This window comes from Lipotes vexillifer, unplaced genomic scaffold, assembly GCF_000442215.2.
Source record: "Lipotes vexillifer unplaced genomic scaffold, Lipotes_vexillifer_v1.1 scaffold496, whole genome shotgun sequence".
NCBI classification, from domain to species: domain Eukaryota; kingdom Metazoa; phylum Chordata; class Mammalia; order Artiodactyla; family Lipotidae; genus Lipotes; species Lipotes vexillifer.
This window is the reverse complement of record NW_006786690.1, coordinates 2331563-2348086: the sequence shown is the minus strand read 5'-3', so window position 1 is coordinate 2348086 and position 16524 is coordinate 2331563. Positions and strand designations below refer to the sequence as shown.

The 16524-nt window shown below is 42.5% G+C and overlaps 1 protein-coding gene and 1 pseudogene across 1 annotated transcript; one reads left to right on the top strand and one right to left on the bottom strand.

The window, feature by feature from the left end:
- Positions 1 to 500: 500 nt before the first annotated feature.
- On the bottom strand, positions 501 to 6083 carry LOC103072759 (pre-mRNA-splicing factor SYF2). The gene is made up of 7 exons (XM_007459146.1): positions 6057 to 6083; positions 5715 to 5825; positions 3677 to 3802; positions 3142 to 3259; positions 2704 to 2794; positions 1451 to 1549; positions 501 to 666 (listed from the first exon to the last, which is right to left on the bottom strand). The coding sequence occupies exons 1-7, from the start codon at positions 6081 to 6083 to the stop codon at positions 501 to 503; spliced, it is 738 nt and encodes a 245-aa protein (XP_007459208.1).
- A 3709-nt stretch (positions 6084 to 9792) lies between these two features.
- Positions 9793 to 16524, top strand: part of LOC103072494 (pre-mRNA-splicing factor SYF2-like) — a 7360-nt pseudogene continuing 628 nt past the window's right edge.

Here is a 16524-nt window from a genome sequence, read left to right as displayed (position 1 = left end):
CTGAACTTGGTCCTAAGCAGCCTGGGTAGAGCCTATACCCACCCTCTAGCAGCCACTGCCCCCTTCCTCATCACCATCCTTAGCTTCAGAGTCTACAACCCCAAATAGTTCCTGAGTCCAGCTCTAGATTTTGTCAAATTCATAAAAACATTCAAAGTAACAATGACTGCACTTACGTATGCTGCCAGCATTTGTAAAGCCAAAATGCTTCAAAGATTCACCAGTCATACACATTTAAAATACATAGAAAAATAACAGAATTTATACAAAGTAGATTTTTACAAAACAAGTACATTACAAGAAATACATCTTATATCCAAGCACAAAAATGTGGAAATATACATGAAAGTAGAAGTTTAAGAAAAAACATTTATTTTTAAATGCTGAGTGGGAAGGCATAGACCAAGTTCTGGTTTACTGGTGTAACTCTGAAGAGAACTTCAATTTGCTAGTAGAAATTTTCACTCCATTCTCAAGCTTCTAAACAGTTCCTGAAGGGATTAGACAGCTGTTCCTCTTTCCAAATTCTGTTTAATTTCAGCTGTATATTTCCCATAGAATCGTTCTGCCTTCTTGTTGAATTTGGCATTCCTTTCATTAATGTAGTCAATATCTGCATCATCATTATAGGGACGTCTCCGACTATATTTGTCTCGTTTTTCAATTCTGGGAGAAGAAAATAATTTATAAAATTCAAAACTGCCTTCTTTATTGATCTTAATAAAACATGGCCAAATAGAATAGAATCAGTACACTTAAGACTAGCACTTTGGAAGGGGCGGGGGGAAGCCCAGTTTCATCAAGATGAAGTTGAAACTGCCAATTAACAGCACAACCCTGGGTATGAACCACGAAATTTAGTAAATACAAATTCATCTTTGGAATGTTTCTAGAAGAGCAATGCTACACTGCTAGCAACTGGACACATGAAGTATCACTTAACAGAAAATGATTACAACAGGAATTATATTAATAGTAACCACAGCTAGTATGAGCAGAGTACACAGTGTATACTAGACACTATTCTTAATACTTAAGTGTATTAGCTCCTATAATATAAATTCATTTTGCTCTGCCTGGTCAGCATCAGGAAACACACTCCTATCAGTATTAAGAAACACAAATATACAAAGATAGATTTACTAGGACATTTGTACTTCTTCAAATCAAAGAGTGGAATGGTTGTTAAAGTAAAAACAAGAATAATTGCTTAAAGAATAATTTTCTTTATAATTTTCAATTATCACAACTCAATTCCATCAATATTTTGCACCTTCATTCCAAATCATAGGGACTCAACCCAGCCTTACTGTGTGTCCCCAAAACCACTAGAGATGCCAGGTCAGAAATTAGGAAGTATAGCATCTGTCTTCTCAATTCATTCTAAGCATATTATGTCCATTTTGTCATTAAACGTTTAAAATTTCAGGCTGCTACATGGAGTACTCACTGTTTTTCCAGGTCTACGACCATCCTATCAATTTCCTCTGTGGAAGGCACGTGTGTCCCATGAAGAAGACTGTTCGATGTTGGGTAAAACTCTTCTTCACTGGAAAGATGGCAACAGGGACTTGGAGTAACAGGGCAAGTGCTCCACATTTTCAAACTAAACTACCATTCACAATGAGAGATAAAATACATACATATCTTCATACTATGGGATCCTACCTTACCTTTTAAAAAAAACAACACAGAATTGGAAGGGACAGAAGTAAGAAATCACTTACGCCAACACCTTCATTCTATAGCTGAAAGAGCCCAGGGCCAGAGGTTAAAGGACTTGCTTCTAGGCTCAGGATATTTCTCTTTCCACTACAGCAGGCCAACAAACTGCGGCATGTTTCTATAAACAGTTTTACTGGGAGACAGTCCGTTTGTTTACATCTCCTCTACAGGCTGCTGCTGCTTTCACATCACAAGGACAGAGTGGAGTAGCTATGACAGAGACCACATAGCCCACAAAGCCTAAAATATTTACTATCTGGTCCTTTACAGAAGTTCACCCATCCTGGCACTAAAGCATTCTGCGTCCCAAAATATCTGACTATGATAATCTGGGCATTAAACTCTCAACACCCAGTCATAGAATGCCCCACTAGAAAGATAACCAGGTGGTTAGCTTAACTGCTGTGGATGGGCAATAAATAGTGTCATCACGACCAGAAACTATTCTTAAACAGCTGTTGATAACCCATACCCAAGCACTGCAGTCTGTTTGTATTTATGTATATACGTTTATATACATGCACAAGTACATCAATATCACTTCAGAAGGGCTTCCCTGGTGGCGCAGAGGTTAAGAATCCACCTGCCAAGGCAGGGGACACAGGTTTGAGCCCTGGTCCAGGAAGATCCCACATGCCATGGAGCAACTAAGCCTGTGCACCATTAACTACTGAGCCTGTGCTCTAGAGCCCACAAGCCACAACTACTGAGCCCACATGCTGCAACTACTGAAGCCTGCGTGCCTAGAGCCTGTGCTCCGCAACAAGAGAAGCCACCGCAATGAGAAGCCTGCGCACCACAATGAAGTGCAGCCCCTGCTCGACGCAACTAGAGAAAGCCCGCGCACAGCAACAAAGACCCAAAGCAGCCAAAAATAGTAAAATAAATAAATTCATAAATAAATAAATAAAGTGTAATGTTTAAAAAAAAAAATCACTTCAGGATGAAAAAGGACTGGCATTAGTCCTGTCAACTTACTGCTTTTCTCTCAGTCTCTCATATGTTTCCATGTCTGGTTTGATCTGTTTGGTCAGCCGATGGTACTGGCGAAGCTGGGCAGCAGCATAATCTAAAAATAAAATGAGAATCGGAAATGATATATTTCCTTGTTTGGTCATTACTATTCAGAGAAAAAACAAAATTATTATTAGCAATATACGCACTAATCTAAGCAGAGCCTCTATCCTGGAGATGCTAATAATACAGGCTTTAATTTTAGCACAATGAATAAAGGGATCCAGCTGCCTCAAGCACAGCCTTTTTTACTTCTGCCCTATGAGATATGTTTGTATTTTTCTTGGGAGTAAGCCTCTTGGAGAATATTCCATGAAGGGGTATATCCTTTCTTAAAACCAGAAACACTGAAGGCAACGCTTACCTCACAGGCTCATTCAATAAAGTAAAGGTGAGTTTTACCTGAAAATCCCAGGTCGGGATTTTTCCTCCTCTTTTTCCTCTCCCATCTTTCTGCATCTTCTGCACTGATCTCTAGCAACTTCACTTTCTCGTAGTCTTCCCCTCTTGCTGCACATTCCTGAAAAAGAAAGGAAAGAAAGCTAATGCCTGCCCAAATGATTCAAGCAACTATTTGACCTATTTTAAATAAAGATATCAAGCAATACATTAAAAATAATGATTAATATTTGAAGGAAATTTGATAATCTGCTCTGGTGTATAAGAAGTGAGTACATCAATCTAAAAAATAATACTTACTCAACATTTATCAGGTGTCAGACCATTTTTTAAATGTTTTACATGCATTGACTCATTTAATTCATAATTAACTCAAATAATTATTACAAGCTCCATTTTACAGATGAGAAAACATAGGCACAGAGAGGTTAAATTACTCACCCAAAGCTTGGCAGCTGGTAAAAAGCATTTTTTACTGTCTTAATACTCTAGAAAGATTGAATAAACGACTTATGAAAACAGCGGAGTAGTTCCTAACCTTTTTCTTTTCTTCTTCTTGTAGTTCCCATTCCAAACGAGCTTTTTTGGCTTCCCAATTTGCAGGTAACTTAAGTCTTTTATCTTCTTCAACAACTTCCTGGTGATTTAATTTACGAGCTTCATTCTAAAACCATAAACCCAAAAAGGCAATATTGGCTGAAACATGAAAATAAATCCAAACAAATATTTCCCTCTTTGAGGAAGGTCAAGACACGTTAACAAGGGGACTCCATTTTACCCTAAAAGCAAGAGAACCATCAGAGGATTTTAAGCAAGGAAACGGCCTAATTAGGTCTGCATTTGTATACAGTCAAGAAATGTGTTGAGCTGCACTGATTTGCTGTGCCAAAGGCCTGGACGTTAATGTCTCACATTATGAGAAAGATATTCTACTTTCAATTCTCTTTTAATCCTGACATGCAAAGAAGCAGCCTCAATTTGGGGCTGGGGGCTTTAATACCTATCATAATATCTCTAACCTTTCCCAAGTCCCCCCTCCTCTTTAGATATTTTAGCAGTTTACATCATGTCAAATGAAAGGCATTTCCCATTTAAATTACTGTATGTAGAGTCTGTTTTAAAATAACTGCATAAAACAAAATGAGTATACCATCTTAGGGACAACTTAAGTTAGATGTTTCTTGGGTTACAGGCTGGTGGCCGTTAGTCCAGGAAGACATGTCTCTTAATATCCAACCCCATGTTCTTTACACAGTCCCTCCAAGTAAATATGTAAGTGTGCTGAATTCTTTATTAAATTTTTCTGGGTAAAGAGAAAAACCCAGAACATTCCTCTCAACAGCCATCCCTCACATACTCTTGCCTCTGGCAATGCCCTCCAGTTGAAGACACCAAGAACACATGTGTAGTCAAACAAAGTTGTGTGTATTGCATTGAAGGAAACAGCAAACCATGGGGAACTGGAGGCACTGCAGTGAGAGGGTGTTAGGAGGAGCCACTTACAGGATTTGAGTTTGTATCAGGAGACTGGAGGGAAAGGTTCAAGGAAGCATGGTTGTGCCCTGGATTAGGCACTGTCAGAAAGCCATGGCATTCTATGATTGGGTATCTTCAGTTTTTATACAGGAAGCAGGACTAATGGAGTGAAGCTAGTGCTGTATTTGTCACTGGTGTTAGCAGAAGTGGGTGCTGTGTGGTCATTTCTGTGGTTTGAACAGTTTTGTTTTTGTCTGCGATAGAGTGATGTTGGAGTTTTGTGAAACCATGGCCAAGTCAGGCCCCTTTGAGGTGAAACAGTCAAGAGCTGCTTTTTTGTTTCTCAGCTCCAACTGCAGCCAGTTGTTTGCTGGACTCTTATCCTTGATATGAATTCTCTTCCTTTGCATTTGTTCCCTCTGCTTAGATATTTCTTCCTCAAACTTCTTTATTTTTCTGATAACATCTTACTCATCTTTATAGCAGTACTTTAGGTGTCACCTCTTGTCACCTCTTATACGAGGCACTCCCTGGGGGCCCCTAAACCATACCAATCTCTCCTTCACTGCACTCCCAAGGCACTTTGTTCCTAACTCAAGCATGGCATTTATCACAATATAATTTCTAGCTAGAACGTCTCCTCTACTTAAGAGCAGAGGAGTTAACTTACTCATCTAGTTCCCCACCCACTAGCTGAACCACTGACACTATAGACTTCCCGAGATTTGCTGATTATTTTTGAATGAAGAGGCAACCAGCTCTCTTACTGGACAAGTTTCTTCCAGTCTCTAGCTCCACATATTTCCCTAGGTAAAATGAAGAGTTTACTAGAATCATACAGCACGGAGGCGGTTAGTAACAGAGACCCCCAAACTAGCCCAACTAAGTTAAAACAGACGGGGGTGAAAGAAAGCTTGGTGAAAGCATGTCCCTTTCCAAAAGAGACTAGAATGTGTTTCCAGGTTGAGAACCACCGGGACCGAACTTTCATCAAGCTCTGCGACTCTGTCACACGCGCTGGTGCGGCTTCCTCGTCCCTCCCCAAACGCGCACGGGCCTGGCCACGTGACAGGTCTCAGCTGGCCTCTGGGGCGACTCACCCGCTTCAGGTGCAGCTCCCGGAATTTGCGCAGTCTCTGTTCGCGCTTCTGGGCGGCCAGCTCCTCGGCCGCCGCAGGGGGCTGCTGTTCTTCCGCGCCGTCTACCGGCACCTGCGGCGGAGGACAGACTGGAGTTGGGGCCGGTTAGGCTTCTCCCCGGAGAACCCAGGCGGATTACCCGCGGGTCCCGACAGCCCAGGCCGGGCCCTCACCGCCGACCCAGGCCCCAAAGTATCTGCGCCTTCCTGGCCCAGCACACAAGCACCTCCTCCACCTCTCGCCCTTGCCGTCCCTCAGAGCCCTCCGCAACTAAAACCCCTGGAAAGAGCCGGCAGCACTTACCTTCTCTGCTACAGTCGCAGCCGCCATCACAACCTTTCCTCGCCCACTTCCGGCAACAACCCAGAGCACTTCCGCCGGCCTTCGGACTGCAGCGTCAATACAGATTAATAACCTACTATAATACCCGCCCCTTCCTGTCAGCCTCAGGAATTTAGGACCAATCCCTGCCCCTTTTGGCAGTGAGACGTTTTCAATTGGGCAGGGCCTTGCGCAGCCGCAAAAGGCCGCAGAGGCGGGGGCCGGAAGGGTGGAGGCTGAGAGAGAAGCGCGGGGGTTTCGGCAGAGGTAGGCTAGGTAGGCATGGTGGACCTGGGAAGCTCGTGGAAAGTCACCTTAACTCTGCTGCACCCTTGAGCGAAAAGTGCTTTCCATTCAGCGCTTAAGCTGTATCACCTCCTCCGAGGCAGGTCTCCCCTGACTACGTTGTCTCGCGTAGGCCCTTAGTACTGTCATATGGTACCATTTTCATTCTCTTTAATATATGTAAGATGTTTTTCTCGTCTGTTCGTTTTCTTTTTACCCCAACGACGTTGTAAACTGCAGCAGAGCAGGACCCGTCCCATCCTGTTCGTTCTTCCGTGCTCCGCGATGAAACTGCGCCAGAATTAATAATAGTGCTAAAGTTGTTAATATAATTCAGTTAAGGTGCTGGATACAAGAGAAATACATGAAAATAATTTTCTTCACTAAAACCATTAATTAGATGTGGAAATGAAAAAGTAATCCCCCAAATGAAAAGATACCTGGGTATAAGATTTAAACAGTAATATGGAGAAAAATACGAAATAAAGTACAAAGAAATTAAATTTCAGTAAGTGATGAAGGATTTTCTGGTTGGAAGACAATAGAAAAATGTAATATCACAAAAGAGTATCTCGAATGAGTATGAATGTAATATTATTCCATCAATCTCAGTGGGTTGTTTTTGTTTTTTTGGAACTGTAAAACATTGTGACAAAAATCTAAAAGTTCAGTGAAACACTATCGGTGAGACTGTGAAGTGTTACCAACCAGGGTTCTTGGACTCTTTAATCAATAGAAATTGATAAGGCCAGATGAGGAATTCACGCAAGGCTTGAATTGGGACTCTTGCTGCAGCAGGAGGGAGTGAAAACAAGTAACAGGTGCCCTTGTTAGCTCCCTGAGGGAGTGGTGGAGAGGTGGCACGCTAGCTGCTCCTTTTAAATGGTAGGGGCGGATCCACAGGTTGGGCCAGAGGGTTGGCTTAGGTGGTCTGCCCACCTGCTTGGTGGTGCTGTGTTCAGGGATCATGCTGCAGTAGACTGCTTTTGCTCCTGACATCTCAGAAGTGGCAGTTGGGTTTTGGGCCTTTTTGTATTGTGTGGTTCATAATTTGCCCCAACTGCTCACGTACCCAGTTATTTTTAGTCCCTTATTGTTTCCTTGTGGTCCCAGGTCCCAGCCTGTCTCAGTAGGACTGAAAATTGGTACAACCCTTAGGGAGAGCAATTTGGCAATATCTATAAAAATTACAAAGGCATCTAATCTTTGACCCAGCTATCTGGGAATTTATCCTACAGGTACAATTGCACAGGCATAAACTGACTTATGTACAAGGTTGTTCATTTCAGTTTTTTGAAAAGCAAAAAATTGGAAACAACTCAAATGTCTGTCAATAGAAAACCAGTTAAATACATGATGGTACATTCGGGGGAAGCTGTAAAAAGGAATGGGGCAGGGAATTCTCTGGCGGTCCAGTGGTTAGGACACTGCTTCCAATGCAGGGGGCATGGGTTCAGTCCCTGGTCGGGGATCTAAGATCCCACAAGCCACGCGGCACAGCCAAAATAAATAAATAAATAAGCAATGGGGCAGCTCTCTGTATACTAATTTGGAAAGTTCTCCAAAGTATACTAAATGAAAAATGAAAGGTACAGAACTGTGTATATGGTTGTAGTATGCTATATTTAGGAGGCAATGGGCAGGGTTAGGGTTACTAAGAACATATTTTTGCTTTGCAAGAAGCTAATATAAGTGACAATCTGGGGGATTTACTATATATATACATATATACTTCGAATCATATTAATATAATTCCAATTCCAAAATTAAAAATTTTTTACAGAAACAGCCAAGAGTAGTTTTGGGAAAAAAAAAAATGAGAAGGAACTTATTTTACTAGGAATTAAAACTTAGTAAGAGACTTCAGTAAAAACATTGGCACAGAAAATGACACATAATCAGAACAGAATAAGGTCATGGGTTCAGTCCCCATATGGGCCACCAAAAAAAAAAAAAAGGAACAGAATAGAAAGTTCACAAGTGGATTTAGTGGGAAAGTGATGCTTTCTAGAATAGAAGAGAATAAATGGTCAGGATATCTATTCCCTGACTGGATTATGGGTTGGCTGCATTTCTTTAGTCACATCTGTCTGAGGACTTTCTCCTATCCTATCCTTCTCCTCCTCCTTAGGATTGGGGGTAGCAATGGCTCCCTCTTGTTGCTAGCCCTGGAATGCTTCACTCTTTTGTTGGCTTCTCTTAACCCTGTCTACAATTCTGTAAACAGTCCCTTTATTAAACTCTCTTTAATTACTTGGTTTGAGTATGTAGGGCTTTGACGGATAAAATATTTTTACAAATCGTGTAATTCTGGTTAAGTGATCGTACTGAAAATAACTGACATTTCTGTATTCCTAAAGAATAAAAATACGTGTTACAACTGCTCTTGTCAAATCATCCATAATGTAGAAAAAATATAAGCTTATGACTGCTAGATTTGCTGCTTTCATAGTTGTTAAGAAACTTGTCTCATTTAAATTAACTGCAATAAACAGTCAGTTCCACGCTTATTTAATAATTATTTATGTAGGCACCACAAAGAAGAAAGTATGAAAAGCTGTAACAGAGGAAACTGACCCTTAAGGTGGTGAAGGTTAGGGCTTCCCTGAAAAAAAACATTTAAAGACATCTTAGGAGGAGGACACACCTAATCCCAACTGGTATATTGGTCATTTGCCATGGGCCAGGCACAAGTCACAGATATTTCACAAATATTGTCGAATTTGTCCCCAAACTACTCTGTAACATGGCTATTGTATTACTATTTATTTTTCATAGATGATGAACCAAAGGATAGACGAGTTAAATAGAGAATGATTATACAGTTCATTACTGAATGAATGGACAGATATATGAAAAATGGTGTCCTATGCAGAATTCTGAGAAGAAAGTCAAAATCTCACATTAATCCAAGAAATCTTTCTGCATCTCGGAGATGCTTGAGGAAGAGATCCCAAGTACCCTTAGTCAATTGGTTCCTTCCTTTCTTCATTCAAACAGTTCGGGGCACAGGGAATCCGCTGTGAACAAGACATAAATAGATCCTGTTATCTTGGAGCTTCCGTTGTACCGGGCGTTGTACCGCCACGCAAAGATTAATATAGGATGCTGTGATGGTGACTGTAGGCCTACTTTGGGCACTTGATGGGCACAATCTGTGCTCTGGGTTGCTTTCTCACACTTTTGGTGGCGTTTTCTTCCTTTTACCCCTCTTACTCAGACGATTCCGCCGCGCTGCCCTGGTATCTCCACTCAGTGCGCCTGGGCCCAAGCCTGGCCCAGTCGGATACAGCCCAGGGGATTGGTTCCTCAGCTGGGGAAGCAGAAAGGGGCGGGGCTTTGTCCCGAAACCTGTGGCTGCTGGCTGACGGAAGTGAGCTGGAGACTCGGAAAAGTTGTCGCAGGAAGTCTGTGGGGAAAGCGCTACCGGGTGATGGCGGCAAGGGCTAAGGCAGAGGAGGTGGGTGGGGCTGGTCTTGCCCAAAGGTTGGGAGTGTAGGCTAGACGACGGCGGCTAGACGAAGAGGTAGTGCCAGGGAGGCAGAGACGAGGGCGCAGACACTGTGGGGTCGGGGTCGGCGGTGAGGGCGCCCGGCCTGTCGGGAACCGCGGGGAATCACCTGGGCCGTCCGGGAAGAAGCCGAACCGGCCCCGCCTCCAGCCTGTCCTCCGCCGCAGGTGCCGGTGGACGGCGCAGAGGAGCAGCAGCCCCCTGCGGCGGCCGAGGAGCTGGCCGCTCAGAAGCGCGAACAGAGACTACGCAAATTCCGGGAGCTGCACCTGAAGCGGGTGAGTCGCCCCAGAGACCAGCTGAGACCTGTCACGTGGCCCGGCCCGTGCGCGTTTGTGGAGCGACGAGGAAGCCGCACCAGCGCGTGTGACAGAACTGCAGAGCTAGATGAAAGTTCGGTCCCGGTGGTTCTTAACCTGGAAACACACCGAAGTCACTTTGAGACCTTTTAAAAGCTAGACATGCTTAGGCCTCACTTCCAGAGTGTCTGATTTGATCACTTTCTAAACACAGACATTGGTATTTTTTTAAGCATCCTCTCTGCGCACCCTCCTCTCAGCTCAAGTGATTCTGTCAAACCTTTCTTTTCATGGAGGGGGATACCGTGGACCAGAAATGGAAAGTAACTTGTCTGTTGTCACGCAGCAAGTTGGCGTCATTCATCCAAAAACAGCCCCTCCCCTAATGGCCTGTAGTGTGCTATAGCCAACTATCAACAGATGGTGTGGATACAGCGGTAAATATGGTAAGGCTTCTGCCCAGTTATGGAGGCAGATCCGTAACCAATAATTACTTCACGACTTGGTAAATGGTATGTTAGAGGGAGGAACAAAGTGCCTCAGAAGTGCAGAGAAGACGACTGACAACTAGAGACTAAGGTGACAACTAAGCTGCTTGAAAAATGGGTAGGATATTATTAGACAAAGGAGTTGGGGGAAGTGGTATAGAGCAGTAGGAACGAGAGCAAAGGAAAAGTCCTCATTAGGATAGGAGGTCAGCGGGCAGCTGGAGACAAGAGTTATGTGTGAGGATGGTAGTTATCTCTATTTGCGCAGAAAAACGCAATCTAAAAACTAGTGGGACATACTTAATTCCCTTGAAATACTGTAAAAAAAAAATAGGCAGGATGATGTGTGAAGAAGCAATGATATAATTCAAACATCCCCCTTTTGCAGTTTTTAATGAGTCACTGGATCACAGTCAGTGGCTGTGAACATCACAAAAAGGATAAAATCAGAGATTATGTGTCTCCTGATAGAAGTATGTAGTACCAGTTTCATATAAGTAGACTTGCTAAAAATAAATCTAACCTGAACTGGGGACTTCCCTGGTGGTCCATTGGTAAAGAATCTGCCTTAAAATGCAGGAGACGCGGGTTCAATCCCTAGTCGGGGAACTAAGATCCCACATCCCACATGCCACAGGGCAACTAAGCCCACACGCCACAACTATTGAACTCGCACACCTCAACTAGAGCCCGTGTGCTGCAAACTACAGAGCCCACGCACTCTGGAACCCGCATGCCACTAGAGAAGAGAAAACCCACACGCCACAACTAGAGAAGAGAAAATCCACACGCCACAACTAGAGAGAAGCCTGCGCACCACAACGAAAGATCCTGCGTGCCTCAACTAAGACCCGACACAGCCAAAAATAAAATTAAATAAATAAATAATAAATAAATCTTTAAAAAAAATAAATCTAACCTGAATTGGATGAAGCCACTAGATCTACTGACCAATTTACAGGAAATACAGGGGTCAAAAAATATGTTATAGGACATTATAGGGAGGCAACTAGCAGATGCCACTTTGGGAAACAATAGGACAGTCAACACAGTCATTTTCACACTCCTCAAAAAAGCAATGGGTAAAAAAGATGGAAAAGGAAACTATACACTAAATAAACCTTAAGAGGTGTACATACATATTGACTAATCGCAACATGTGGGACTTGTCTGAATTCCAATTCAAACAAATTATAAAAATAATAATGAACACTTATGAGACCATCAGGAAAATGTGAACACTGACAAGATATTTGATAATAAGGAATTATTTGGGGAGTGTGCTGATGGTATTGTGGTTAAAGAGGTATTACAATATTATAGGTAGAAAAGAAAACCAGCTAGAAATCAGGAAATTTGGGTTCTTGGCCTAACTCTGCCACTAACTCTGTCACCTAAAACTTTTTGAACTTCATAGATAATAGGAGAATTAGATTGTAGTCCTTCTCATACCACCTTCATGGTTTATACTGTAAGTGTGACCACCTGTCCACTTGCTCAGTGTTTTTATTTTTGTAATAAATATTTTATTTTTGGCTGCATTGGGTGTTCATTGCTGCACGTGGGCTTTCTCTAGTTGTGGTGAGCGGGGGCTACTCTTTGTTGCAGCATGCAGGCTTCTCATCGAGGTGGCTTCTCTTGTTACGGAGCATGGCTTCTAGCCACGTGGGCTTCAGTAGTTGTGCATGCAGGCTCAGCAGTTGTGGCTCGCAGGCTCAGTAGCTGTGGCTTGAAGGCTCTAGAGCGCAGGCTCAGTAGTTGTGGCACACGGGCTTTGTTGCTCCGAGGCATGTGGGATCTTCCCGGACCAGGGCTCGATCCATGTCTCCTGCATTGGCGGGCAGATTCTTAACCACTGCGCCACCAGGGAATGCCCCCTGTTCATTTTTAAAGGGAGACTAAATGAAGCATTAAGATAGGTGTTTTTAGAGGTGTTAAAACTGAAACTTTGTCTTCAACCCAACCTGAATTTAAAAAGGAATGAGAAATGGAACCACTTTCTCAGTATGTGACTGTGTCATTCAGTAGTATCTAAAATCATCTCAGGTACCTCTGTACAGTGGAACTCATACTTGGGAAATGCTGTTTCAATCCAATACTAAGCGACTTGCTTACATCACACAGCCAGGGAGTAGTCAAATCAGTACATTTCTCAGGCCTTCTTACTCCCAAACTATTGCTCTTTCTATCTTTACCACATGGTTCCTTGAAGGCAGTAAAATAATACTTAAAGGTATAGATATTGGTGTTTACCTCTCTTCCCCCTACATGAAATCTCTTCAGTACAAACACACTCACACACAAACTTCTCCAGTGGCTCCCTTCCTTTCAGGATAAAATCCATAAGTCCATTTTGGATGGCCTACCATACAAGACAGGTAACATTTATTTGGATTTGTTTCCACACCTCTGCTGACAAACTTTGTGTCCTGGTGGTAGAATGAAGCTCGAAAATTAAATCACCAGAAGTTGTGGAGGAAGATAAAAGACTTAAATTACCTGCAAATTGGGAAGCTAAGAAAGCTCACTTGGAATGGGAATTGCAGGAAAAAGAAAATAAAAAAGTAAGTACACCTCCTGCCACCTTCATAAGCTGTGGATTCAAATATTATATTGTGTTTTGTTCAGGCGGTATACTGCATGGTAGTTAAGCATTAAGCATTCCAGCTCTGGTTTCCTCATCTGTACCTTAGAGAGTTTTGAGAATAAAATATGTAAGACATTTACAACACTGCCTGGCACATAGTTACAGCCACATAATGGATATTAGGTTAAAAGGTTAAGCTACAGTAACAAAAGCTCCAACAATAAGAAAAGATAAAGCTCATGAGTCTCTCCTGTATCAGTTCCCAGTTGAGCAGCCCAAGTCACCTGGCCTGATGCAGCTGCAAGGGACATTGAGAAATGGGCAGCCATGAGCCCAGAAAGGAGGCAAGAAAGGATTTTGATGGACATCTAATGTGTCCCCGACAGCTATTTTTGGTGTCAGTTTTATAGATGTATTATTTCTTACAGATATAGCAGATTCTACAATTTTCTTTGTAAACTGGCCATTTTACTGTCTTGATGGCAGTCTTTAGGACTTTGATTTGAAAGGAATTAAGGAATTGTATAAGGCAATAAAGCTCATGTTTTTTCCCCTCGTTTTAGGAATGTACAGTAAGAGGGGAAGACTATAAGAAAGTGAAGTTGCTAGAGATCAGTGCAGATGCAGAAAAATGGGAGAGGAAAAAGAGGAGGAAGAACCCCAATCTGGGATTTTCAGGTAAAAATGGCTTTTACTTTATTGCATGGGCCTATTAATGGCCCATTTGACAAGTCTAAAAATGCCCCACCCAACGTCTAAAATAGGTTCTCATTTTTTCAGATTATGCTGCTGCCCAATTACACCAGTATCATAGGTTGACAAAGCAGATCAGACCTGACATGGAAACATATGAGAGACTGAGAGAAAAGCAGTAAGTTGATGTGATTTAAAAACATACATTATGTATGTTACTGGAAGGCCTTGAATTTAAGAGTGCTGATTCTGGAGCTTTGCTTCCTGGCCTTGGGTCCCGGCTCCACCACTTAGTAGCTGTGTCACACTATTTTTCTCTGTTTCCTCATCTGTAAATAGGGAATAACAACAGTGCCCACCTCACAGGGTTATTATCAAGATTAAATAAATTCATACAATGCCCTCAATCAGTGCTTGGCACATAGAAAGCACTGTATATGTATTGGCTATTATTTGTTATCATTGATTATTAGTTGCTATTACCCTTATCCACAGGTAAGGGACACAGTAATACTTTCCTTCGTCATGCACAGTAAACAATGGTAAAGTACACTCCTTACCTAATTATGTAAGACGTACTGTGCTAAAGATCAAGACTGTTTTAATAGTGATAGATAGTAGAGAGGGCTGTAAATTGTGCCCTCAATTGAGCATGTTACTCAAGCTCTCCTACTGTATGAACTTCGTTAATTCCATTAACCTGTGGTCCTCAGCTAACTCATTTGGGCTCTGGAGGTTTTTTATTTTTTGGCCACACAGCATGCAGGATCTTAGTTCCCAGATCAGGGATCAAACCCACGCCCCCTGCAGTGGAAGCATGGAGTTTTAACCACTGGACTGCCAGGGAAGTCCCAGGAGTAGATATTTCTTAAATTTATTTTTTTTGGTCTGAATTCTATTTCTTTGAAATCAAGTATCTCAAAGTTTTCCACTTTTGACCACTAAACATTTTCCAGTTCTGAAGGTATAGGATCTTTTTGTGTGTTACTCACCACTTCACTGTTTTTCAGTGGAGAGGAGTTCTACCCAACATCTAACAGTCTTCTTCATGGAACACACGTGCCTTCCACAGAGGAAACTGATAGGATGGTTGTAGACTTGGAAAAGCAGTAAGTACTACAAATGCAGCCTCAAGTTTTAGTAGTGATTCATGCTTAATAACGAAATTAACTATATGGTCTTGAAGTGTAGCAACTGGATTGAAGTTAAGGAACATTTGAATTATTAGTTTGAAGAATAGTCCCATTCACCACCACTTTTATATGTGTTTTTTTTTTTAACATTTTTATTGGAGTGTAAGTGCTTTACAATGTTGTGTTAGTTTCTGCTGTATAAAAAAGTGAATCAGCTATATGTATACATATATCCCATATCCCCTCCCTCTTGCATCTCCCTCCCACCCTCGCTGTCCCACCCCTCTAGGTGGTCACAAAGCATCAAGCTGATCTCCCTGTGCTATGCAGCTGCTTCCCACTAGCTATTTTATATTTGGTAGTGTATGTATTTCAATGCTACTCTCTCACTTCGTCCCAGCTTACCCTCTCCCCACCCCACCCTCCTCCTCAAGTCCATTCTCTACGTCTGTGTCTTTATTCCTGTCCTGCCCCTAGGTTCATCAGAACCATTTCTTTTTATATTCCATATATGTTAGCATACGGTATTTTTTCTGACTGACTTCACTCTGTATGACAAACACTAGGTCCATCCACCTCAAATAACTCAAATTTCGTTTCATTTTATGGCTGAGTAGAATTCCATCGTATATATGTGCCATATCTTTATCCATTCATCTGTCGATGGACACTTACGTTGCTTATATGTGTTTTGAATGGGGTAACTACTAGGCAGAATCTACAGAGTACGTATAAAAATTCTCTCAACGTAATATGTGACCACTCATATTTCAGCATGAACCTGGGTAATTTCCCAAACTTCAGACCAGATCATCTGATGATACTGTTAACTTACAAGATTAAATTCAAGAAGAATGCTCATTGAACATATATCCTTGTAGGATGCTTTCTAAAGATATTGCTTTCAGTCTTTTTTTTTTTTTTATTTTTTGCAGTACATGCGCCTCTCACTGTTGTGGCCTCTCCCATTTCGGACCACAGGCTCCGGACGCACAGGCTCAGCGGCCATGGCTCACGGACCCAGCCGCTCCGTAGCATGTGGGATCTTCCCGGACCGGGGCACAAACCGGTGTCCCCTGCATCGGCAGGCGGACTCTCAACCACTGCGCCACCAGGGAAGCCCAGTCTTAACTATTAAAAACAAAAAGGAGGGACTTCCCTGGTGGCACAGTGGTTAAGAATCCACTTGCCAAGGCAGGGGACATGGGTTCGATCCCTGGTCCGAGAATATCCCACATGCCGCAGAGCAACTAAGCCCGTGAGCCACAACTACTGAAGCCCGCGGTCCTAGAGCCCATGCTCTGCAACAAGAGAAGCCACCACAATAAGCCCGTGCACCACAATGAAGAGTAGCCCCTGCTCACTGCAACCAGAGAAAAGGCCGCGCACAGCAACGAGGCCCCAACACAGACAAAAATAAATTAATTAATTTAAAACAAAAAAAAAGGAATGCC

Excerpts from the sequence above, each read along its gene's own strand:
- LOC103072759 (XM_007459146.1), bottom strand. The coding sequence starts at position 6,083 with ATGGCGGCTGCGACTGTAGCAGAGAAG. Across the intron at positions 3,260-3,676 it reads AAGAAGAAGAAAAGAAAAAG|GAATGTGCAGCAAGAGGGGA; the intron begins GTTAGGAACTAC and ends TTTCTTTTTCAG. Across the intron at positions 667-1,450 it reads GTCGTAGACCTGGAAAAACA|AATTGAAAAACGAGACAAAT; the intron begins GTGAGTACTCCA and ends TTCTTCTCCCAG.